This window comes from Lissotriton vulgaris, chromosome 8 (genome assembly GCF_964263255.1).
Source record: "Lissotriton vulgaris chromosome 8, aLisVul1.2, whole genome shotgun sequence".
Lineage (NCBI taxonomy): Eukaryota > Metazoa > Chordata > Amphibia > Caudata > Salamandridae > Lissotriton > Lissotriton vulgaris.
This window is the reverse complement of record NC_141696.1, coordinates 1,259,479,901-1,259,504,913: the sequence shown is the minus strand read 5'-3', so window position 1 is coordinate 1,259,504,913 and position 25,013 is coordinate 1,259,479,901. Positions and strand designations below refer to the sequence as shown.

At 47.4% G+C, this 25,013-nt stretch overlaps 1 protein-coding gene across 1 annotated transcript in view; it reads right to left on the bottom strand.

Annotated features, from left to right (window-relative positions):
* Positions 1–25,013, bottom strand: part of USP12 (ubiquitin specific peptidase 12) — a 437,577-nt gene that overhangs the window by 64,652 nt on the left and 347,912 nt on the right. Inside the window, exons 7-8 of the mRNA XM_086935175.1 lie at positions 24,248–24,445; positions 1,363–1,441 (exon numbers count right to left, since the gene is read on the bottom strand). Of these exons, the coding sequence (XP_086791301.1) occupies positions 1,363–1,441; positions 24,248–24,445 (277 nt within the window). The remainder of the gene's footprint in view (positions 1–1,362; positions 1,442–24,247; positions 24,446–25,013) is intronic.

The window sequence follows — 25,013 nt, the reverse complement described above, 5'->3', positions numbered from 1 at the left end:
AACGTGTTTATTGGTAGTCTTAGAAAACACTAATTGTACTGTATTTACAAATATATAATTATATGTTAAGATTCATTAGTATTGAATATTAGAAACTAGATAGCACTAAGAGTTCAGTATAATGAGTATTCAAAGACTTGCTCTAAATTCAGCATCTCTGGTGAAGCAATAGAGTTTGAAATAGAAAATCACGAGTGTCCAGTAAGCGCTATATAGAAAGAGAAGTGCTTTAGAACAGTCTTGAATAGTATTGTAATTGCATTTATATAGCGCGTACTACCCGAGGCGAGGCATCAAAGCGCTTTACGATAGGCAGCACGCTGCCCCAGGACCCAAGGTTGATAGTTCAGTGTCATTGGTTACTGTTTGTTATTTTTTGAGATTAGTGTTTTGCATTCAAAGCAAACCATGCCATGCAGTCATTTCAGTTATGTATTGGCGACTAAAGTATTATTGGTTGGTTGCAATCATTAGTTGGGGGTGGGCTGGGGGGAGCTCAAACACATGGTTGGTGGGATTAATACAGGAGTTAGAGGAGATTAGGTATTGTTGGGTTGCATAGGTATAACTTTCAGCAGAGGGAGGAGAGATTGTGATCTTTTAAATGAGTTGTGAGTAATGTTGCTGAAATTGAGAATAATCACAGGTACAGGTGTCAGAGTAGGTTGTGCTAAGACAGAGGAGGCATGCAGTGGAGTGTGGGAGGCAGTTACATTTCATTTAGAGGCACCTTCAGAATTTAACCACATTAGTAATAAGAGGGAACTACTGGATTAAGATTGTGACCCTCAATTTGGATTGTATCCCTCTTAAGAGCCCTATGAGCATTTTTGCCCATTTCACATATATTTGGGGCAGGTTTGGTCTTGTCAAGGTTGTAGCCTAGGGATTGAGCACATTCATGTAAATCAGATCTACGTTCCAAGATGGCAAGGGATAACTTGGGGTTGGTGGGGATCACCCTAAATAAACAGGAATCGTGGTCAGTGAGCGAAAAAAAATTCACCCTTTGACAGCACAATTTTAAGAATCAATTAATATAAATCATGAATGCTGTGTAAGAGGCTTACAACAATTTTTAAAATGTAAATGCTTGTAATCTAGGTTTCAAAATTATGACTAAAATAGTCTATACTTGTGAAAATACTATAGCCAATATTTTGTTCTCAAAATTTTCAAATGGAGAAACGTTTATTTTTTCACAGAATCGTTGAAAAAGGAAGGCTGTATCTGAGGAGGCCCACTGTATCAATAGAGCAAACATCAATATTGCAGAGATTCTTTGAAGAAAACACATTGCAGCTGGTAGCGTCAAGTTTTGCATTATCTTATATGAATCTCTAAAATAGCAAAAGAACATACCTCTACAATGTCATCATCAAACAGCAGCCAAAAATCATGACTTTTTACTATTGCAATATAATGTCCTCGATTGGGACCACTGTAAAAAAACAAAAAAAAACACTTTAGCTATTTTACCTGTATCACTTTTCGTGAAGGCATCCTAAATAACTGGTGCTGCTGAACCTAATTAACTTCGAAATCATAAAACAATGTATTATGAATGACCAACGAGTACTACATTTACAAAGAATGACACTATACGTACATTCAGGTGCAATAAATTGACAAAGGACTCACTGCGGCATCTTTTTATAATGTTTTGTTAAATTTTGTTATATGTGTATTGTGATGTATCAAATGTTTTTAATAGTAACATGTGCATTCAAACTATTTGCTAGACAAAGTCTGAATTAATGTAATGTTTTTATATAATCAATGTAGAAAATGAATTCATATGTTCTTTTATAATAAAATTTGTGAAACAAAAGATACTTTAGGTTTCTGTGCAGATCTAATTTCCAGTGTCACGTTACAACACTAAGAAAGTCACGTTAGTGTGTAGTCCCCTTTGGGTCACAAACCAAGAGCTAATTATACAGAAAGGAAAATCCCTTTTTTGTTTGTAGTGACCTTGGCCTGCTGTTGTTGCAAATCATCAAATTCTGAAAACATGGAGTGGATTAGGAAATTGAGAATGCAGTATCTGTTCAGGTAAGCTAGCATTGAGAGAAGCACCCAGCTACATTAGTAAGTAAAATGCAAAATGCTCTCTCCCTTAACAATTTAGGAAGAACGGTCTGTATTTCAAAGTTGATTCTTACAGTGAAAGCTCACTAGACTTAAAAAAAAAAAAGTCAATACAAATCACACCATAATAGATCACCTTCAAATCCATTAAGCACATTTTAAACAGTTCGCTCCAGACGTCAAATCACAAATTACTTATAGTCCACATCACAGTGTTTTTCCTGCTAAAACATACAGAAAATACTAATATAAATAAACAACTCCCTTTTTTAGGTCTCGGCCTGCGAAAGACTGCGCACATGCGCAGTCGAGCTGGCGAGATTTAATGATAGAGTGTTTCACTAGCGAGGTTAAGCCCCCCCCTCTTTTCCATTAGCTGGCGTCACCGTTCATGCTAAACGGGGGCCAGCCATTGGAGAAGAGGTCCTAGTGACATTCTTTTCTCTTTTAGCCCAGTCCTTTTCAGACTGGCTCACTTGACTTACTGTTGCGGTAAAAGGTTTCTTATCTTCTTTATGGGGCGAAACAGATGGCCCCATAAAGAAGATAAGGAACCTTTTACCACAGCAGTAAGTCAGGCTCTAAAAGAGAAAGCAGCATGTCGTGGCGAGCTACTTTGGCTATCACTGCGGCACCTGCACTTTACTTTTAATGTTACAAGTAAAGCGCGGGTGCCGCGATTATACTAAAATGAAAGAAATAGAAAAAACATCTATTTTGTTCATTTTAGTATAATGGCGGCACCCCCGCTTTACTTGTAACATTTTAAAAGTAAACCGCGGGTGCCGTGATTATACCAAAATGAAAGAAATAGATGTTTTTTCTATTTCTTTCATTTTAGAATAATATCAGCGTTTGTCAAACGCTGATATTTGTTTGTTTGATTGTATACGTCTGGTTCCTCGCACAGCTTCTCTTCCCAAATTCAATCTTTATTTGCGTGAATTCATTTGTAAAATTAGTTTTTTTAATTTTAAACGCTATGCTTTAATATACTGGTTTGAAGTACTTGTATAGCTTCAGTTTACAATAGCAGGATACTGTCAGCGTTTCCTGCGGAGTGAGTTATTGCTGAAATAATAAAAAACTGCCCGCGGACTCCTGGTCTGAGATATATTTCTATTTTCGGTGGGTGTGAAGTCGCGTTCAGCACCACGGTGCCCACATCGGTGGGCACAAGGAACCAGAGGCCCGGAGCCGGGTGTAAAGTAAAGCGCTTTGGGAGCCGGTGAATGGAGCGCTCGAATGGTACGGGTTCTTCGCGGTATTTCATCAGCGTGACAATGGCTGGCCTGGCATGATAAATCATTTCCAGTAATTCTTAGAAGGGTGTGAGGCTGTCGGGGGCCGGCTGGGGCTGTAAATCTCCCGTTTTATTGCCGTGTGAACATATGCCGCGATTGAAGAAGGCTTAGTTCTTTTACCGAAGACACATTCCCACGTTGCCGGCCCGTCAGCGGCCAGCGTTCACACTCCGGCTTGTTTTCTTTCACTTACACCACAAAGTGCCTGCTTCAAACAGAAAACTGGCAATATTTACACCACGCAGAAATCGATTTTTTCAAATATATATTTTCATTCCCGGCTTCTTTTCTTTCAGTACACCTCATTTCAACTGTTGTCGGAGCTGAGCACATTGTGTCTGCTTCAAACAGAAAACTTGAGATATTCACACCAATCTAAAATCGATTGTTTTCTAATATACATTTCTGAGAATCGGTTTAAATATAGGAGAAACCAAAATTTGTTTTTTTTCCTGTTGAAAAAGGTTTTTATGCAATAGTTCATTGATGTAGTCGAGGCTTATGTGCCATAACATTGAAATATTACATATTTATCTCCTTATTTTATTTACAGACACACTATAGCAATACATATGACAGTCTGGCCTGTTTTTAATTTGATTATGACAGTTCCGCAGGTACAAGTTCTGGTTTGAAAGTTCTATCTCAGTTGATAAGGCAGTCCGTCAGTCTGTCCTCGAGTCCCCTGTACAGCCCCAGTAATGTAGATGAATGCACCCGCACAGCGATCATTTACAGCTTTGACGCTATGTTAGCTGTCACATTTACATGTACTGAAGTTCGGACTTGTTTTTTTGTTTTACTTGCCGTATGCTGGCTGGGCTGATTTATAGCATAGTAAGTGCTGTTTCCCTCGGGAGCAGCGTCCTTTCAATGCACTCAGAACGCGTTCTTTGATTACTTTAATAAAGATTTCTTGAAATTGGTGTGTACGTGCTCTTTTTATTCTTTTTACATTTTTCATGTTCCACATTATTCATTCATAATGTAATCTTTCTTTTCAGCCCAATGCATTTCGGGTATTCGCCCTTCGTCAGGGGACTTAATTCTGAAAGCAACCAAGTAAGGCACACAATTAATATGTAAAAGTACGGATGCTGATGATTGTTAACTAACACCATGCAATGTTTGTTGATTTTAACATGCAAGGAACGAATATCGGGCTGGATTTCGGTTAACAAATGAATCTCCGTGAAGGAAAACAGAAAAAAGAATATTAGATAAAAGAAAACGATTGATGAAAGGGAAAACAGGTGGTCAATTGGGTGATAAAAGAAACCATAGATATCCAGACTAGCTGCACATATATGTGTGTAAAAAATGATGTGCGTAGTAATTAACAGTGGCGTGTGACTCATGCACTTGTGCGTGTGAGGAGAACCTGGTCAATGTTAAATCTGACCTGTTCCTGGTGCGTAGAATACTTTCAATGCCGTATGAACGCCGTAACTACCATCTGTAAAAATGTAAGAACGTGATGAGACTGATACGATTAAAATGACCTGGACACAAAGGTCCAGTATTTTAAAGCGTGGAACGGCTCTGGTGCTTACCGCGAGTTCATAACGGTGTGGCGTGTGATCCTCTCCGCAGCGATGTGTGATAGTGAGATGTCAAGCGGCCGATGCCGTGATGTACGTGGCTCCGACCTGTGTGGTGAATTCTGATTGGATCCCTGTGCGGTCATGTGACCAATGTAATGCGTGATGCTTTCCGATAGGCGGAAAAGAAGTCAGATGAACAATAGTTACTTACCTGTAATCTGTGGTTCTCCAGTATTAGTGTCTTTCATAGATTCACATGCCTGAATCATTCCCCGTTGTCGGAGTGGGAGTCCCACGGTACATAAAAAAGCAATAAAATGCCATAATAACATAGGAAAAACACAGTAATTCCCAACCAGGAAGTATAGTAGCCAAAGCTACAGGAGAAAAAACTTCCACACTCATGACTATCCTAGTCATTTTGTATAGTCCAAACTACAGCCAATCAGGTGACAGCACCCACCAGAAGGTTCTCCCCAGAGGCTCAGGCTCTCAGATTTTCTCGCAAGGAGTGATGGTAAACCAATGTAGCCTAAGAGCCGCTGAGGGGAGGTGGGAGGGTTGCATGTGAATCTATGAAAGACACCAATACTGGAGAACCACAGATTACAGGTAAGTAACTATTGTTCTTCTCCAGTATTAGGGGTGTCTTTCATAGATTCACATGCCTGAATCAGAGTAGAAAGCAGTACATATCCGTGCTTGGCAGACGCTAATGGTAGCATAAGCTTGTCAATATTAGAAGCACAAAACAATACAATATGTGAAAGAACATCAGTAAAAGCATAGTAGAACGCAATCACTTGATCATATGCATAACAGAAACATAACAAGCGTCTGACAGCAAGAATAGGAGGTGGGATACAGAGGCTCACCTTATATGAAAAGATTTCGTAGAATTGCTTGACCCACTGAAGCATCTGTCTCGCTGGCTGCATCCAAACAATAGTGTTTGGTGAAAGTATGGCGACTGGCCCAGGTTGCCGCTCTGCAGATGTGCTGAAGAGGAACTCCAGCAAATAATGCCGTAGAAGAAGACACTGCTCTTGTAGAATGCGCTCTAGGAGCTACTTGCAGAGGTCTTCCTGCTTGTGCATGACAAAATACAATAGCTGCAGATATCCATCTTGCAATTGTTTGTTTAGAAACTGCCTGTCCCCTACGAATTGTCCCATAAGTGACAAATAGTTGCTCAGACCTGCGCAATGTAGATGTTCTTTGCAAATAGAATTTTAGACATCTTTTAATGTCCAGAGTGTGCAATGCCTTTTCCGCAGGTGACTGAGGGATAGGAAAAAATGTCTTTAAAACCACCGGTTCATTCAGATGGAAATCCGAAGGTACTTTTGGAATGAATTTCGGATTGGTGCGGAGCACCACAGAGTCATTTGTGAACTGTAAAAAAGGATGAAGAACAGTAAAAGCCTGGATATCGGTGACTCTCCTAGAGGAGGTTAGGGCCAATAGAAGTGACACCTTCCACGTAAGAAATGTCAGATCTGCTCTGTGGACGAGTTCGAATGGGTGTCGCATGAGCTGTGCCAACACTACATTGAGATGCCACGATGGAGGTGGACGACGTACCGGAGGGAACATTCTAAAAAGGCCTTTAAAGAATTTGCTGTGTAATCCTCGCAGAGTAAAGAGAATTGGTCCCATCTTGTCGATATCTTGAAATCGCTGCCAGGAAAACCTTTAGGGTAGCATGAGATAATCCTGATTGGGCCAGATGTAGGAAAAAAGGCAGGATCTCCTCTGGTTTAGCTGAAAAGGGGTGAATTCCAGCTGAACGACACAGACACAAAAACGTTTCCATTTAAGACTGTACGTCTTTATGGTAGCAGGTGCCCTTGCCTTGGCCAGAACTTCCTTGCAATCCGCAGGGATGTTTAGATGGGCAAACTCACGGTACTCAGGCGCCAGGCCGCTAATTTCAGCGATGTTGGATCCGGATGGTAAATCTGGCCGTCCTGAATGGAGAGTAAATCAGGAATTGGACTCAACTGAATCGGTTTGCACTCCGATAGGAGAAGGAGCTCTGTGAACCAGTACTGGCGAGGCCATCTGGGAGCAATTAGAATCAGCCCTTCTTCATCTTCCGCAGGACTCTGGGAACTAGCAGAATTGGTGGAAAAGTGTACGCATATGTCAGAGACCAGTCGATCGAAAACGCATTCCCCGGAGAGTCCTTGTGGGAATGCCAGCTTGCGAAGAATCGGCATTTGCTGTTGGTCTTGGTTGCAAAGAGGTCTAGGTCTGGATGACCCCATAGTTGAAAGATCCGATCCACAGTCTGCTAATGAAGTTCTCACTTGTGAGTGGATACGGTTGTCCTGCTGAGTGCGTCTGCCAAGACGTTCTCCGTTCCAGGAACATGCACCGCTTGAAGATTGATGTTGTGTTGTATTGACCATGTCCATAGCCTTTGGGCTTCCTGAGAAAGGAGAAGTGATCTTGTTCCTCCCTGCTTGTTTACGTAATGCATGCTCGTTGTGTTGTCTGTGCGTACCAACACATTGGCATCCTGGATGATTGCACGAAATGCCTTGGCTATGAGTTCTAGCCGGTTGATGTGCCAACGCCTTTGTTGAGGGTTCCACTTGCCGCTGATATTTAGCCCCTGAAGATGAGCTCCCCAGCCTTCGAGGGATGCATCCGTGGTGATTGTAAAGCTTGGCGCGTCCTGGAGGAAAGCGTAACCTTGCTGCACATGTTTTCTTTGCGTCCACCAGAGGAGAGACCTCCGCATGTGAGGTGTGATGTGGAGGAGATCCTCGAAAGAGCCGGAGACCTGTAGCCATTGTAAGCTCAGTTCTTCCCTAGAGGCCTCATCATGAGTCGGCAATTTGGTATCAATGGAATGCAAGACAATACCATCCCCAGAAAAGACTTGTACTGTCGAACTGAAACTGACTTTTTTGAAAGTAGATTTGTGGCCATATTTTGTATCTTGGCTTGTCTCTCGCCCAAGACGAAGGCTTGGAGCAACTGGGTGTCCAAGGTTGCTCCCAGGTAAGCCCGTCTTTGTGATGGTATCAACTGGGATTTGCTGAAGTTGATGGAGAGACCCAGGGACTGAAAAAGGTTCAGACACCGTTGTAGATGATTGTCTGTATCCTCGTCAGAACTGGCCTTGATAAGGCAGTCGTCCAAATATGGAAATATTTGAATCCCCTCCAGCCGGAGGTGAGCAGCCACTGGGGCTAAGACCTTTGTAAACACCCTTGGCGCCGAGCGCAGACCGAAGGGAAGTACTTTGAACTGGTAATCCCTGCCAGACACTCTGAATCGCAGGAGTTTTCTGTGGCGAGGTAAGATGGGGATATGGAAATATGCATCTTGGAGATCCAAGGTGGCCATGTAGTCTCCCGCTGCTAGAAGATGCAGTATTTCCTGAAGTGATTCAGAAAAGGGGGTGGTGATTTGTCCACCATAAGCGTGGAAGGGTATACTCCGATGTGAGTCCCTTGCTCATTGCACCATCAGGATTCAAGCAAGCCGGGCCGACGATGGCGAAATGCCAGCAACCGGTCCCCGGAAGCTTGTTTCCTTCCCAGTATAAGAATTGGCTTGGTAGTTTGGTTTGCCCTGTTCCCATCATGCACTGGGACAGGAACAGACTAATTTGCATATAGCCAGGTTCTGAGCTGGGATGGCGCAGTGAGCTAAAAAACGGTGATGGATCAAGCCCTGATCTTTGGACTGGGTAAGAGTGGTCTGCTTAATTCAGACACTCTGTTCATCACCACCCCCTTTTCTGAATCGTATTTCCTGAAGTGACAACATCCTGAATGTTACCTTTTTCAAATATTTGTTTAGGGCACTGAGATCCAGAATCAGACGCCATTCTCCAGACTTTATTCGAAAAAATCTGGAGTAAAATCCCATTCCCCTCATTTTTTGAGGTACTCTCTCGATTGCTCCTTTCTGTAGCATCAAATTGATCTGGGCAATTAGCTCCTCCAGGTGAGCTGCAGGAGGGCCTTTTGGGGGGACATTCAGAGGAAAATGGTTGAATTCTAAGGCATGGCCCTTGGCTACAATATCCAGGACCCACCTGTCTGATGTTATCGATACTAAAACAGAATATATAGCCCGTAGTCTCAGAAAAAGGCAAAACACATGAAAAAACCAAACCAAGACTTCTAAAAAAAATATACAACAAATTGGTATGGATTCCCATCACTCACCATTCCAGGTGACATGCTTCATCATCTGGGTCTGCCGGAAACCAGTTGAGGCGACGTCAACCGCCGAATCAATAATCTCCTCTGAGATTCTTTGTCCTTCCTGTAAGATCTTCTGCGCTTCAGATTTAGAAGGCTCAGGAAGGAGGTCTATGTACGGAGCTATGTCCGACCACATCTGCCGGTCATACCTGCCCAGGATGGTCAAAGAATTTGCAGCCCGGACTGTGGTAGCTGCCATTGTTGAAACGCGCTTCCGAATGGCATCCAGGCGCCTGCCATATCTGTCCGGTGGGGCTGCAACTGGAGATGAAGGGTTTCTAGCTCTCTTTTGCGGCACTTGGATGATAACGGAGTCCAGTTTCGGTTGTCCTATAAGGCACACAGGTGACTTTCCAGGTGCCTTGTACTTCTTGTCAATCCGTGGCAAGACCGGAGGAACGGATGCTGGAGTAGACATGACCTTTATACCCTCCTTCCAGATAAAGTCAATAATCGGTATGGATTGGACTTGTTTTCTAGGCTGGTCTTTAAAGTCGTAGAGAAAACATTCTTGCTCCGTTTGCTCCATATCAATATGGAAAGGCTTAGTAGCCCGTTCCATCAAGAGGTGGAAACCACCCACGTCTACTGGTGGTGAATCCAAGGCAGACTGAGGTGATGGAGAGGGAGTTTGCACCTGATATTTATCCCACTTCGACATATCATCTACTTCACCTTCCTCTCTCTGGTCTTCTTCATCTGAAAGCTGTTGATCCTCAGGCTGAGTGGACGGCCGAGGTGGAGGAGACTTTAGAGGTCGAAAGTCTGGTATAGGTGCTTCCGTAGCAGGTGTAGGAGGCACCGAGCCTGTAGATTCTGATGGCGGGAACCGTTTGTAATAGTCATCCAACATGCATTGGAGGTTGGATTAGCAATGCGATCGGCACCTGCGTGGCAGGGACACCTGTTACAGGGGACGGCATATGTTCAGGTGACTGCTGATCATCCTGTTCGTCCTCTTGATACTTGATATTTAACTCGGACGGACTAGTAGCTGTGCCAAAGGTTTCCCCAATGTCTGAGTCTTCTTCACTGTGTTCAGAATACAGAAATGTATCAGGCACCTGCAGGGGTATCTTTTGTGGAGAGATATGCAGGGGTGAGAGCTCCAAGGTCGACCCACGTCTCTGAAGCAAAGATTGTTTGGGCATCAGAAAAAACGTAGAAGGTGACCAGACCTGCAAAGCGGTACAAGAGGATAGTTGTGGCGTCGACGTTGGTTCCACTGAAGGATTCCTTGCAGTGGATTTTGCTTTAGACGAGGTCGTCGTCGACGTGGACAATGAAGGGTCCGTCGACTGTTGATGTCGTCGGCGATATAGACCTCGTCGACGGAACAGGCTTCGTCGACGGGATGGACTTCGTCGACGGGAAGGACTTCGTCGACGGGATGGACTTCGTCGACGGGATGGACTTCTATTTAACTCGGACGGACTAGTAGCTGTGCCAAAGGTTTCCCCAATGTCTGAGTCTTCTTCACTGTGTTCAGAATACAGAAATGTATCAGGCACCTGCAGGGGTATCTTTTGTGGAGAGATATGCAGGGGTGAGAGCTCCAAGGTCGACCCACGTCTCTGAAGCAAAGATTGTTTGGGCATCAGAAAAAACGTAGAAGGTGACCAGACCTGCAAAGCGGTACAAGAGGATAGTTGTGGCGTCGACGTTGGTTCCACTGAAGGATTCCTTGCAGTGGATTTTGCTTTAGACGAGGTCGTCGTCGACGTGGACAATGAAGGGTCCGTCGACTGTTGATGTCGTCGGCGATATAGACCTCGTCGACGGAACAGGCTTCGTCGACGGGATGGACTTCGTCGACGGGAAGGACTTCGTCGACGGGATGGACTTCGTCGACGGGATGGACTTCGTCGACGGGATGGACTTCGTCGACGGGATGGACTTCGTCGACGGGATGGACTTCGTCGACGGGATGGACTTCGTCGACGGGATGGACTTCGTCGACGGGATGGACTTCGTCGACGGGATGGACTTCGTCGACGGGATGGACTTCGTCGACGGGATGGACTTCGTCGACGGAATTATTGTCATCGACGATGGAATCGTCGTCGACGGAAGAGAAGGCGTCGACGAAGATGTCCTCGACGGGTTTTTCTTCAGAGGAGTCGACGACGATGCGCCGACGACGGTAGATGAAAGCTGCGCCGTCGACGAGAGAGGTCTGACAGAAGCATAGACCATAGTAGGCGAAGAAGCCGCCGACATGATCATATGAGGCTTAGGAGATGAAAATGTTACCATCGACGTAGACGTAGCGTCGATGTAGATCCTCGTCGACGAAGGAGTTGAAGATGGCGCCGTCGACGACAGTGGTGGAATCTGAGGCAAATTCTTCTCAGAAGTCAGAGGCAATTTTCTGGAAGATTTTTTAGGGGGTGTAGATGGTCCCTCCTTCTCCCTGACTGGGGGAGTAGCCTTGAGAGTAGAAGGCTTGTCAGACCCCTTAGATGGCAGACGTTTCCTAGCCACCTTAGCCTCATGAGATGTCAACACCTCAGTCGCAGGCCTCTTCCTAGAGGTTGAAGTAGAACCAGAGGCAATACTGCCTACCTCAGACACAGGATTATCAGAATCCTTGAGCTTTTGTAACCACAAAAGCAGGTGACCCTCTATGTCCCTGAGGGTTTTTTGAGGGAAGGTTCGCCAAAGTTTACAGTCCTTGACCTGGTGATCAGGATAAAGGCAATATATGCACTTTTTGAGGGGATCCTCTTTAAAAAGTTGGAGCTTACCACAAGAGTCACATGCTCTAAATAAAGATTTCTTAGAAGACATTCTTAAAAAGTAGAATCCAACTGGAATAAAGAAAAGAAACTGAGCAGAGCTCAGGGAGACTCCCTTCACACGACGTGCAGTAGAAAATCTGAGAGCCTGAGCCTCTGGGGAGAACCTTCTGGTGGGTGCTGTCACCTGATTGGCAGTAGTTTGGACTATACAAAATGACTAGGATAGTCATGAGTGTGGAAGTTTTTTCTCCTGTAGCTTTGGCTACTTTACTTCCTGGTTGGGAATTACTGTTTTTTTCCTATGTTATTATGGCATTTTATTGCTTTTTTATGTACCGTGGGACTCCCACTCCGACGAAGGGGAATGATTCAGGCATGTGAATCTTTGAAAGACACCCTTAATACTGGAGAAGCTATGTTACTTCGGTGAAGTAAACAGTAGCCGCATTTTATTTTACACAAATACTAATTAGATGCACATTTCGCACTTTCCAATCTATATCTGTGTGTGTTGTACGTAGTGGGGCATATACTTGTATATATGAGACGATTGCGAGAGATCAATAAACGGATATGTCCGTATGTCTTCCCAATCCAGACGTGTATTTGAACACATGCTGACTTGCACATGCAATAGCTCGGTGGCCCTATATTGCTCGGGCCAGAGGAGCATGGTATAGGCACGCAGACTTCTGAAATAAATGCAGATCTGCAGAGATGCACATTTGTTTTTATTAGAAATGTAAAGAACAAGGATCAAAGTACACAAGAAAGCAAAGAAAACAAGAGCACTGCTGTGGACTCGTCTGATCCTCTGTGCAGGAAAGGGCCTCATCCCTTCTCCTGAGTGGAACCACAGAGCTTTGCGTGCATGAGATGTACACTATTTGTGAGGTTTCTGAACAAGATCTAAACCCCAAGCCCTCCTCTGCACCGACTAATGTATGGCCCACTTACACAAGCCATGTTGTGCGGCAGACGTGTGTCATGTGTGCGCTTTGTGTCTTTGATGGTTGTCCATGTGCCAGGCATTTTCACCAGGCCAACACCAGGGCTCAGTTTATTGATAGGGAGGGAAATGCTTAATTAGAAGCAGTCGATGAAAAAAAGCGGCGAAGCAGGGCCAGTTACAAAATCCAATACTGTAAAAATAATGCAGAGCGTTGTGTGCGCAGCAAACCCAACTTTTGTTGCTGAATAAGAAGGAAAGGGCAATAAATGGAAGGCGCTGGGGCTGCCGGCAGCGAGCAGAGGCCTTTTCTCGCAGGAAGATTGACACTGTGGGAGCCGCCGCCGCGCTCCGAAGACACTGTATTCAGATCACGTGAACAAATAAGGCCGGATTTGAAAGGCAGCAGCGCCTATATTTCCGATTATACAGGGGGTGCTGTGCACCACCCCTCCCCCTCTTCAAATTCATAAGTGATAAGGTTTAAAGAAAACAGCAATAGCGGCGGCTGCCTCCCTGTAATTCTGCAGGACTCCGGTGATTGCAAAGGGCTGCTTGTTCAACACTTCTGCTTTTTTTTGCGGGGAAAACTCAAGGGGCCATTCGAGATGGGCAGAGCGGGACCCAAGGTCCGTGGCTGAGGGACCAGAGGGCCCGCGAACCCTCAAATAGGGAGCCCCGGAGAGGGAGTGTAGAGACGGGAATCCGGGTCATGCAGCGCCCCTGCCTGAATGGCAGCGCAGGGCCCTTGTGAGTACAGGTCGGGGGTGGCGGGCATTCCCCGGTGATAGGGTCAGGGGCTAGAGCGGAACAGGGACATTGGGGGGGGTGCATCCCAGAGCCAGAACTGTATCTAGATATCGCACACCATAGTGCTTTCTGATGCGGTTTAATAGAACTGGACTCTTTGTTATGTCTCATAATGTTATATTATCGCATGTTATACGTCAATTATTAGGGAACATATGTATTTTTATTTTGCCTCTTGGTTATTTACGCGAGTTTGAGCTATTGACATTGTAAATGACAATGCCATTTATTTATCTGTTTTCAAAACCAACACATAAACAAACATGTTGTCATTTACAATGCCAATAGCTCTAACTGAAAGGTGAGATTGTTGCATTGTAAATGCATGTTGCTTATTGATGTCATGACCATAACATTATATGAAAACATGCACTGCCCCAGAGCTACCCCTCTCTATTATTTTAATGAAAGCAGCAACCTCAATGCATCTCTCCTACTCCTAACTGCATTCCCTTAAGATCAACGATGAGTAAATCTTTTCATATGCTTAAAAATTGTGTGTATGTCAATAGTATGTGTTCCATGTCATATAGGAGCTGAGGTCGTAGATTATAATTTCTTGTCCACGTACTGATGCCAAATAACGACCCACCCCTAGTAAATACCATCGTCAGACACAGAGTGTTGGACCCGGCCCATTAGGCAGGTTCACCCCTAGACTTTTTGCGTTTTCCTAGCCTATTTATGGAACCTGGTATTTGTGATTTTAGGCCTCTGCGCACTTTTTCACTGTGGTACAGTGTAAAGTGCTTGAGCTCTCTGTGGATGAATGGTGAGTGACCTGCCCTCCCATAGGAATGAATGGGGAATATGTATGCCCATGGTAGTTCCTGATGCGTGGGGAGTGCAGGGGCGAGTTTGGTATGAGAGAACTCGTGAGAATGAATGCCGCAAAATGATGTATGCGACATGGCTGTGTCTAGTCTAGAAGTCCTACTTTTGGAAGTTGGCATATTTGTGCAAGTTGGTGCTAGCGTGTGATTGGCTGGTGAGCCTGGCCCAGAGTGCATGGGCCTGCTTGTGGATTGACTGTCTGGTTTGAGGATGACAGGGGCTGGAGAGCCCAGGAGGTTGTCTGAAGTCAGCCCATGGATGAAAGGCAGCATCTGCTGCCAGGGAAGTGGGAGGAGATGGCACCTGATAGTGAAGGGCTGTTCCTGTGTAACTACAAAGCTGGCTCCACCTCCCGCTGGGCGACTGACACCTCTGTCCCTGATACTGAAGGGGACTTCCCTCTAAACCAGTCCAGCTGGTTCTCACACTGCCTGCTTCAAAGGACTTCAAAGGTTTTGCACTGTATAAAAAGGGGTTGTATCCCCTTCCAAAATGTTCTTGTTTTCAACTTGAATCTGCCAGGGGCTGCTGCTGCTTGAGCTCAGGGGAATCCCTGGCTCTGCCCAGCCCTGGGCACCTGATGGACTTTCCTGGACTCCTGGGGGACCCCTCTGCCTTGCTGGGCTGATGGGGGGGACTTTGCTTTGCCCCCTGGGACTCTCTGGACCTTTGTGCAGCATGGTGGAGCTGCATTTCTGGAAGGACCCTTTGTACTTTTTGTTCTAGCGCTTTGGGAGCGCTTTATTGCCCATAGCGCTTTCGAGCGCTTTATTTTTGATTCTAGCGCTGAGGAGCGCTTTGCCAGCCTGGCGAGTGCCCACCTCGCTTATTTGTTACTTTATTTAAATTTCGGCTGCCCACGCCGATATCTTTAATGCCTGCCCGCCTGCCTGTCTAAAGGAGAAGGGCCGCTGCGCTGCCCGCAGCGACCCGGAAGTGGATGGCCGGCCGGCCAATCCCAGCGCGGCCGGCCGGAAGTCCCGCCCCCGCAGCCCGAGAGGAGAGAAGCTGCCCGGGGGAGAGAAGAAGGACGAGTGATGGCGGCTGGTCTGCAGGGCTCCCGTGAGCGGAGGGAGCCCTGCAGCGAGAGGAGCGGCCGAGAGCGTCTGAGCGGCCTGAGGACGGAAGCGGAGGGGGCGCGAGGCACATTTGTCGGTGCCTGCCCCCACCGCGAGGCTCCCCGGCGAGAGAGAGAGACCGGCAGCAACGAGAGCCCCGGTGAGTCTGGGCTGGAGTGGGGCAGAGCAGGGGAGGGGCGCCGGGACACGTTGTCGGTGTCCGCCCCTCCCCCGCAGTAGCGCGAGCTCGCGCTCGAGAGAGGGAAGCCATGAGGGCTTCATGGGCGGCCCCAGTTGGCAGTGGGTCGCCCCAACGAGAGTGCCAGAAGGAAGCCATGAAGGCTTCATGGGCGGCCCCGGTTGGCAGTGGGTCGCCCCAACGTGCACGGAGCCCGGAGAGGCTCCCAGCCCCATTTGTTTTTGTATTTCGTGCCCTGAGAGGCGCTGGAGGCATTCTATGAAGTAAATGGAGAGTCAGGGCGGCCCCGAATGGCAGTGGGTCGCCCCAACGCTGAGAGAGCCTGTGTGGCTCAGAGGGGCCATATATGTTTTTAAGAGCCTGTGTGGCTCCAACGTTTGACCAGTGTTGGCCAGAGCCTGTGTGGCTCCAACGTGCACAGTGTATGTGTTTTAGAGCCTGTATGGCTCCAGCCTGGGCGCAGTTTGCTCCTAAGGGCCAGTGAGGGCCCTGGCGCAGTTCTTTTGTTCTCCAGGTGCCCAGCACTTAGTGGGCACCTGCCACGTTTAGGCTTTTTGAACTTTAAGACTGGCGCTGCATGGCAGCGCAACCCTGACACTGAGACTCAGGGCGTCTGAGCCCCAACAAGGCCCTTGGCCTAGGGACTGCCACAGGTGGTGGCTTATGGGAGTCTGCGCAATGGTATGGTTATTGCACCTCTGAATGTGATCTTTTGCATCATGTGTTATTCCTGCACCTCTGAAGGTTCTTAGGCCTCATGTGGTTTTTGCGCTATTGATTTATTAGGCACCTCTGAATGTTTATGCATCATGTGTCTTCCTTTCCATGCGCTGCACCTCTGAATGTTTAGTCATCATGGGTCTTCTTGCGCTGCACCCCTGAATGTGATTTTATTGCATCATGTGCTCTATTCTTAACACCTCTGAATGTTTAGTCATCATGTGTTTCTCCTTATTACTCCTCTGAATGTGTTCATGCATCATGGGTAAGGTGTTCTGGTTTATGCCCCTAAATGTGGTTATTCTTAGGTGGTTGTCTTTTCTACTCCTCTGAATGTAGGTTTATTGCATCATGAGTAATGTATTCTTTCTTAGACCCCTAATGCTGTGTGATACTTAGGTGGTTTTTCTTTCTTAGTACAGGTGGTCCTAGTAAGGTCCTGGTTCCTGTTACCAGTGGTTACTGGTTGTTATCTTTGTGATTACCATTTTATGTTTTATTATTTCTTATTCTAGAAGTGCTATATCTGACTATGACAGTGGCCCTTGTGGCCCTGTCTGGTGTACATAATCCCTGTGAATATTGCCCGTGCCAGTTGGCACCATGTATATGTGTGATTTTATCTGATGTGTTTTTACAATACAAAAGTTATTTTTATAATAACCTTGTGTGGAGTCTCTTCTGTGGTGTGCCTAGTATGTTGTTGCTGTTGTGCGCTGGCGCAAATGCTTTACACATTGCCTCCGAGTTTAGCCTTACTGCTTGAGCCAAGCTACCAAGGGGGTGAGCAGAGGTTATCTTGGCGTGTGACTTCCTTGCCCTGACTAGAATGGTGGTTTCTGCCTGGCTTTGGCGTCAGCCTTAGCCTACCAGAAATAGCCAGTTCTAACACAGAGTAATGGCCGTTTGGAACCAAGAGGCATTGCTTAGTGAGAGCACGCGGTGTCCTTGTTTTGGTGACTGGTGATCAGCCACACACCCTGCTGTAACAACATTCATAAGGAGTAGTTTCTGTCCTGTAACTCCAGTTCTGTAGTAGGGGTATCTCTGTTATAGTCATAATCTAGTGAATAGTCCCGCCCATGTGCGTGGACCCCGGAGCAATCAAAAATATTCTCTTAAGGTGTTGAAAAATGCAGAACTGCACAGACACTTAAGAGAGAATTAAAGACAGATAATGCAGCCTATAAAACCAGGCTACACTGTCCAGTACTTCGAAGCCTGCCCAACCTGAGCGTCTGCTCTGGCATCAGTGTCCAGGCAGTAATGCTTAGCAAAGGTATGGACCGACTTCCATGTGGCCGCCTTGCAGATTTCTGCAATGGGAGCATTACAGAGCAAAGCCGTCGTGGCAGCTTTGCCCCTGGTGGAATGAGCCTTAGGTTTACCCCCTAAGGTCTTATTAGCCTTTTGGTAACACAGTTGTATGCAGGACACAATCCACCTAGAGATGGACTGTTTAGAGGTAGCAAGATCGGTCCTGACTGATCCATAATTGATAAAACAAATGGTCTGACCTACGAATATCTTTGGTCTTATCCAGATAAAATTTCAACACCCTCCTAACATCCAGGGAATGTAAAGACCTTTCCGCTGGAGATGAAGGATTCTGAAAAAACGTAGGCAAAGTTATGGTCTAGTTGACATGAAAATCAGAAATAACTTTGGGAAGAAATTTAGGGTGAGTACACATAACAACCTTAGCAGCATGAAATACAGTATAAGGTTCTTGGCAACACAACGCCTGAATTTCACTCACCCTGCGGGCCGATGTAAGGGCGACAAGGAACGCCGCCTTCCAGGACAGGTGCTGCAACGAAGCCTTATGAATAGGTTCAAAAGGCTCCTTCATCAGTCTGGAGAGCAACACATTCAATTCCCATGAAGGAGAAGGAAGCCGGACAGGAGGGAATACTTTCTTCAAGCCTTCCAAAAAATCTTTCTTCACAGGGATCTGGAAGAAGGAAGTCTGTGAAGGGCATTTTCTGTAGGCAGTCAATGCAGCGAGATGAACCTTAATGGAATGAACATTAAGGCCAGACTGCACCAAATGCAGAAGGTAAGGAAGGATGACGTCTTCCTTGCACGTCGTCGGGTCATAGTTCTTGGACTTGCACCAGATACAGAACCTCTTCCACTTGTAAGCATAGGAAGTCCGAGTGGAAGGTCGCTTAGCCTCCTTCAGTATGTCCATGCAATCATCTGGTAGATTCAAACGGCCATATTGCACTATCTCAGGAGCCATGCCGCCAAACTCAAAGACGAGAGGTTCGGGTGCACCATCTGCCCCCGAACTTCGTGAGAAGGCCCGGCCTGCACGGCAGCGGTATGTGCGGAAGAAGAGACCGGTGAAGCAGGTCCGTGAACCACCACTGCCTGGGCCATTCCGGGGCAATCAGGGTCATCCGCGCCCTGGACTGGGACAGCTTGATGAGCCCCGCCAGAATCAGGGGAATGGGTGAAAAAGCGTACAGAAAGCTGTTCGACCAGTTGATCCATAGCGCATTCCCCAGCGTCCCCTGCTGGTAGTACCTGGAGGCGAAGTCTCAGCATTTGCTGTTTTCGGCGGTGGCGAACAGATCTACGTCTGGAGTCCCCCACCGTGCGAAGACTTCTCCTAGTACATCGTCGTTTATGATCCATTCGTGGTTTTCCTGAATCAGTCTGCTCAGTGCGTCCGCCTGAACATTCTGTACACCTGGCAGATGGGTAGCCGTTATAGTCAGTCCTCTGGCCAGAGGCCAGTGCCAGATCGCCTGCGCCTCCTGCGACAGTGTGTGTGATCTCGAGCCGCCCTGCTTGTTGAGGTAATACATCGTGGTCGTATTGTCCGTCTGTAAAAGCAGAGAGTTGGTCTGGAAGGACGGATGAAAGGCCTTCAGTGCCAAGTAAACAGCTCTGAGTTCCAGGAAGTTGATATGATACGTGGACTCCATCGGTGACCACGTCCCTTGAATCTGTAAGTCTCCGGAATGCGCTCCCCAGCCCAGGAGAGAAGCATCCGTCACAATAGTCTGAGTGGGAATGTCCTTGTGGAAGGGAACCCCTCTGAGGAGATTCTCTGTTGAACACCACCACTTCAGAGACTGAAGAGCATGCAGAGACAGTCGTATCTTGTTGTCCCAACACCCTTTCCTCTGATCCCACTGATCCTCCAAGCACTCCTGCAGCGGTCTCATGTGCAGCCGTGCGTGTGGCGTTAGGAAGATACAAGAGGCCATCGATCCCAGTAGAGAAGACACCGTCCTCACTGTTGTAGATGGAGTGGTCATAAGAGCCTGAGCCTTCCGAAGGAGTGATAATCGTCGCTCATCAAAGGAGACACGCTTGCTGACAGCGTATTGATGGTGGCTCCCAAGTACTGAATGCACTGGACCGGCGTCGGGACAGACTTGGACATGTTGATGTGCAACCCCAGCTTGTTCAAGAGAACGCACGTCTTCTGGAAGTGTGCCTGAGCTTCCGAGAAGGAGGAGGCCTTGATCAACCAATCGTCCAGGTACGGGTAGACAAACACCTTGTTCTTCCTTAGGTGTGCTGCCGCCACTCCCATGCACTTCGAGAATGTTCTGGGCGCAGACTTCAGCCCGAATGGCAGTACTGTGTACTGATAATGATTGGTGCCGACTTGAAATCGCAGGAACTTCCTGTATTTGCATGCAATGGGCACATGGAAGTACGCATCCTGTAGGTCTATTGCACATAGCCAGTCTCCCTGTTGCAACTGAGGATAAATCTGATGCAACGACAGCATGCAAAACTTTTCTCTGCAAATCCACTTGTTTGCCTGTCGCAAGTCCAGAATGGGCCTGAACTCGTTCTTGTCCTTCTTGCGAACCAGGAAGAACCGGGAGTACACAACTCTTCCTCTTTGAGACAGAGGTACGTCTTCTATCGCCCTTTTCCTTAACAGGATATCGGCCTCCGCCTGGAACTCGCGTAGTTGATACTGCGAGCTGACCGGAGGAATTGATGGAGGCGGGCTGGTGAACCGAAGACTGTATCCATTGCAAACAATATTCAGCACCCACTGGTCCTGAGTAATTTTTCTCCACTCTGCCAGAAAAAATTGAACGCTTCCCCCCACCGGAGCAAGTAACGGATGAAGGGGAAGTGACAGCTCAGGGTCGCGACCCGGCCTGGCCCTTGTTGGCTGTAGAGGCCTGCTGTCCCCCTCTACCCTTCTGGCGCTTCTGGAAGGGTCTCCGGAACTGCTGCTGTCCCGAAGACTGCCCTCGTCCTCTTCCCTGTGCACCGAACCGTCTCTGGAACGGGCGGTAGGACTTCTTGTCTTTGGGCTTCTCCAAGCCCACAGCAGTCAGGGTCTCTGCCTCCGCCTTCATGCAGGCATCTCATCATCGGCATGTTTTCCGAACAATGTTTTCCCGGAAAAGGGCAGATTGGCCACCCGCTGCTGGGCCTCCGGCTTGAGTGACGTGAGCCTGAGCCAAGCATGGCACCGCTGGTTGAGCCCAGGACAGTGCCCATGGGCAGCCAAAAGAGACATCCGCAGCTGCGCTGATGACCTGGTTTGACACCAGCATCCCCTCTTTGAGGATCTCTTGGAAGTCCTCCCTCTTGTCTCGTGGCAGAAGTTCCTTGAACTGTTGCAGGGAGTACCACAGGGCACAGTCATACAGCCCTATACACGCCGTATCGCCTGACGCCTTCATGGCCGTGGATGCAGTCCCACAAGCCTTCCTTCCAGCCGAGTCGATCCATCGGCTTTCCTTATCGGGCGGCACGGTGGAGGACGGGGAGTTATAATGCAACTTCCTGGCCGCCGTCACTATAATCCGCAGAAAGGCCGGATCCGAATCCGGGGCCCTGTACTTCTTTAGAAGTCGGGAGGGAGCGGCCTTCACCCCCGCTGGCGTGAAGAACAGCTCCTCCCCAGGCTCTACCAAACCAGGCACTAGTGGCAGTAGAGGGCGAGACAAATGCTTCTTGTGAAGCGTTTCGAATATCACGGACGTCGTGGGTGTTGGAGCCGTCACCGTGATTCCCAATTTTGCAGCCCCCCTCAGGAGGACCTCCTGGAACGTGCTGATGTCGTCCACCGGAGACACCCTTGTGACCTAGATCTAGACCCAGATCCCTGCCTCCTATGGCGACCTCTTGATCTGGTGGAGGATCTACATCGACTCCTCGATCTTCCTCTCCGTCCGGAGCGTGATCGCGACTTCCTTGGCCTCGATCGATCCGCCGGTTCCACCGGAGCAGGCGACTTTGGTTTGGCCGGGGCCTTCGACTTAGGGGTTCCCTTGGGAGGGGTCAGAAGTCTGGGCAGTGAGACCGACCTCGGGGGGACCGGAGGCGGCTTGTCTGGCAACTGAGGTCGAGGTACAGGTTGCGGAAGTGGTGGTAAAGGAGGAGGAGTAGGGGCCCTCGGAGGGAGACCCCTCGTCAAATGAGGCGTGGGTGTAACCGGCCTCTGTGACGGGGTATACACTGCGGAGTACACCGAGCCCGGTGATGCGACTTCCTTTCCAGCCTGGGATGCTGGCGAACCTCCCATGGCGTCAGACCTCCTTCCACGTCTCTTCGGCCTCGAAGAACGGCGACCGGACGGCGAGCGTCGGTCCCTCGACGTCGAGTGCCTTTTCCTCGGCGTCGAACGTCTCTCCCTCGACAGCGAGTGCCTTCGCCTAGACGGCGACCTCGTCCGCTTCGACGACGACTTCTTGCGCCTCGACGGCGACCTCTTGTGCCTCGACGGCAACCTTCTGCGCCTCGACGGCGACCTTCTGCGCCTCGACGGCGATCTACTCCTAGACGACGAGGATCCCCATGACGACGATCTTCTCCTTTTCGGCGACGGCGAGCGCCGACGCCGGGCCTTTCGACGTCGATCACTCGACGATGACTTCGACGAGGACGACGACGAAATAGTCACAGGAGACTTCGCCGGCGGTCTGTTCGATTCCTTCGACGTCGAGCGTCGACGTCGCTTCGCCCCAGACGATGGGGAACGGACTGTAGTCATTCCTCTCGACGCCGTAGTCGGTGCAATCGACCCAGACAGAGAATGGGGACGCTTACTGGTCTTCCTGCCCCTGGGGAGCCCCCCAGAGGCCTCAGCACGGGCAGAGGAAGCCCCTCCAGACCCACCTTGCGCCTTCAGCCTTCTTTCCTCAAGCTCTGAAGCCTGATCTTCTTTCTGTCCTTCAGGGTCCTGCCAGAGAAGCCCTGACAAATCACACACTCCTCTGGGAAATGGGAAGAGGGAAGGCAGAGGATACACACCTCATGGGGATCTGATTTAGCCTTCTTCCTGGAGCACTCCGGACATTTGTCAAATAATGCAGGCATATTTGACATCAAAAGGGTGCAAAAACCAAGAAGAAAAGCACTAAAGTACTTTAGAAAGCACTCAACTTGAAACAAAAGTGAAAAAACACCAATAAACCCTTGAAAAGGGAGAGCTCAATGCTCCAGGGCCCTGCTTGCAGGAGCCGGAAAAAAGAACTGAAAGTAAAAGGGACCTGCAGTGCATTCTGGGATACTGTGAAGTTCTGTAAAGTTCTCTTAACGGCACAGTATCCTGTTCTGAGCCACATAATGGCAGCCTATGGGGCTTGTCTGTCCAGGTCTTCCTCTCTATCATTCCAGAGGGGTTTTTGCTGCCGAGGCAAGGGAAATCTGGACAGGCTTTGCTGTTTGTGGATTTTTGGTGGAATTTCTAGTTGAAGTACTGGACAGTGTAGCCTGGTTTTATAGGCTGCATTATCTGTCTTTAATTCTCTCTTAAGTGTCTGTGCAGTTCTGCATTTTTCGACACTTTAAGAGATTATTTTTGATTGCCCCGGGGTCCACGCACATGGGCGGGACTATTCACTAGATTATGACTATACACAGAGATCCCCTACTACAGAATGGGTGAATTCCATGGATTTTTTCTAGGGACTTTGATAGTAAGAAAACGTATGTCCTTAACAGTGTCCGTGGTTAAAATGTGCCAACATGAATGCCAAGCATGTGGGCCACTGTTTGAAGGAACTTCAGTAACGTTTAATCCTAAGCTAGGCACGGAGGGAGGCGTCCGGAAAAATCAGACTCTGAGTGGCTTTCAGCCAGTCAAGTGTTTGTCATGGGAACCCCAGTCTATAAACAAGGTGTTTTTAGCTTAAACAAACATTCATCTGCATTGGAGTTTATAACCTGTCGTTTTAGGTTACGGAAGTTAAAAAGAGGGTGCAGGATTAAAATGATTTGTGCCCCTATCAGGTGTTCTCTGGCTGTCCGATTTCTTAATTACCTCCATCGATCCCACAGAACAGACACAGAGCAAAAAGAAAGTGAGTAAGGTTTGTTACCAGCAAAGAATTGGAAAAATACAGAAAAATTCAGTAAATCGTCTAAGTCCACAAAACTCGAAGATGTTGACTCTGATACGGTTTCCCTGCTCCAGCTTCCCAAATTGTGATTGGGGTCAGTACAATAGTGTTCTAAAAGTATCAAATCCGAAGGCTGTGCGATAAGAAACCTGGTGCTTTTGAGATGTAGCACCACATACTGCATGCAGGACCATTGCTGAAAGAATTTTCAGGATCCAGTCTAGCACTGCCAGGAGGTGGGCTCTCTCTCCTTTCCGGAACACATCAGCAGCAAAAAATTAGTGCTCTTCAGTGAGTTATCAGTAAAAGTGGGTTACAGATTGGTAGATCATGTAAACTACACAAACATGTGTGAAACCTCTAATACGTTACTCATTAATATCAGTATGCAGCCGTTTCAAACATTAGAGATTAATTAATGCAAACTTTACCTTCCACAGTGAACTACCACAGCAACAAGGTCATACATTCTATCAGGATTGGTGGCATCTCCCGATGTGTTAAAAAGTCGAAGCTCCAATGGAAATACTACTCTATAAGAGAGCTTTGTGTATCGATGCAGTTGATCCATATACTTGAATCTTTTTAGATGAAGAGCTAGAATCATAGGCAGTTTTTTTACTTTCATCCTGGATGTAGAAAGAAAAATCACATATTAAAGGCAATATGACTTAGCTGCACTCCACTAAAGGTAAATGACAATGAAATATGCATGTAAGTTGAATTCTGGCCACAAAAGATACCACTGGACAGGGGCTACCCTTCTGTATGTCCACTGACATTATAACTGAAATGCAGGAAGTGATAGTGCAGAAACCTAGCCAGACACACATAAATATCAATAAGTAACTGAGTGATATAACTTCATGGGTGAATATTTTCAAACTACATTTAATATGGCTCACTATTACTAGCAAACTGTCTCCCAACGTACTCAACACCTGACCTGGAGAAGGAAGGCGGAGCTTCCTCTTATTCTGAAGTACACGAGACATCCTACTTAATGGCTGCAGAGGTTCGACTGCTAGTGGGATAGTTGCTGCAGGCCACTAAACCTCTCGTGTTTGTGCTTCTATATTGACTATAGTATTTGCTGTATTTAACTGAATTATGCTTTATAACAGTTTGAGGGCCAGGCGGACTAGCTAGGCAAGCAGGCATTCTTACATACGCTGCAATCTAGAGTTGGATGCTATA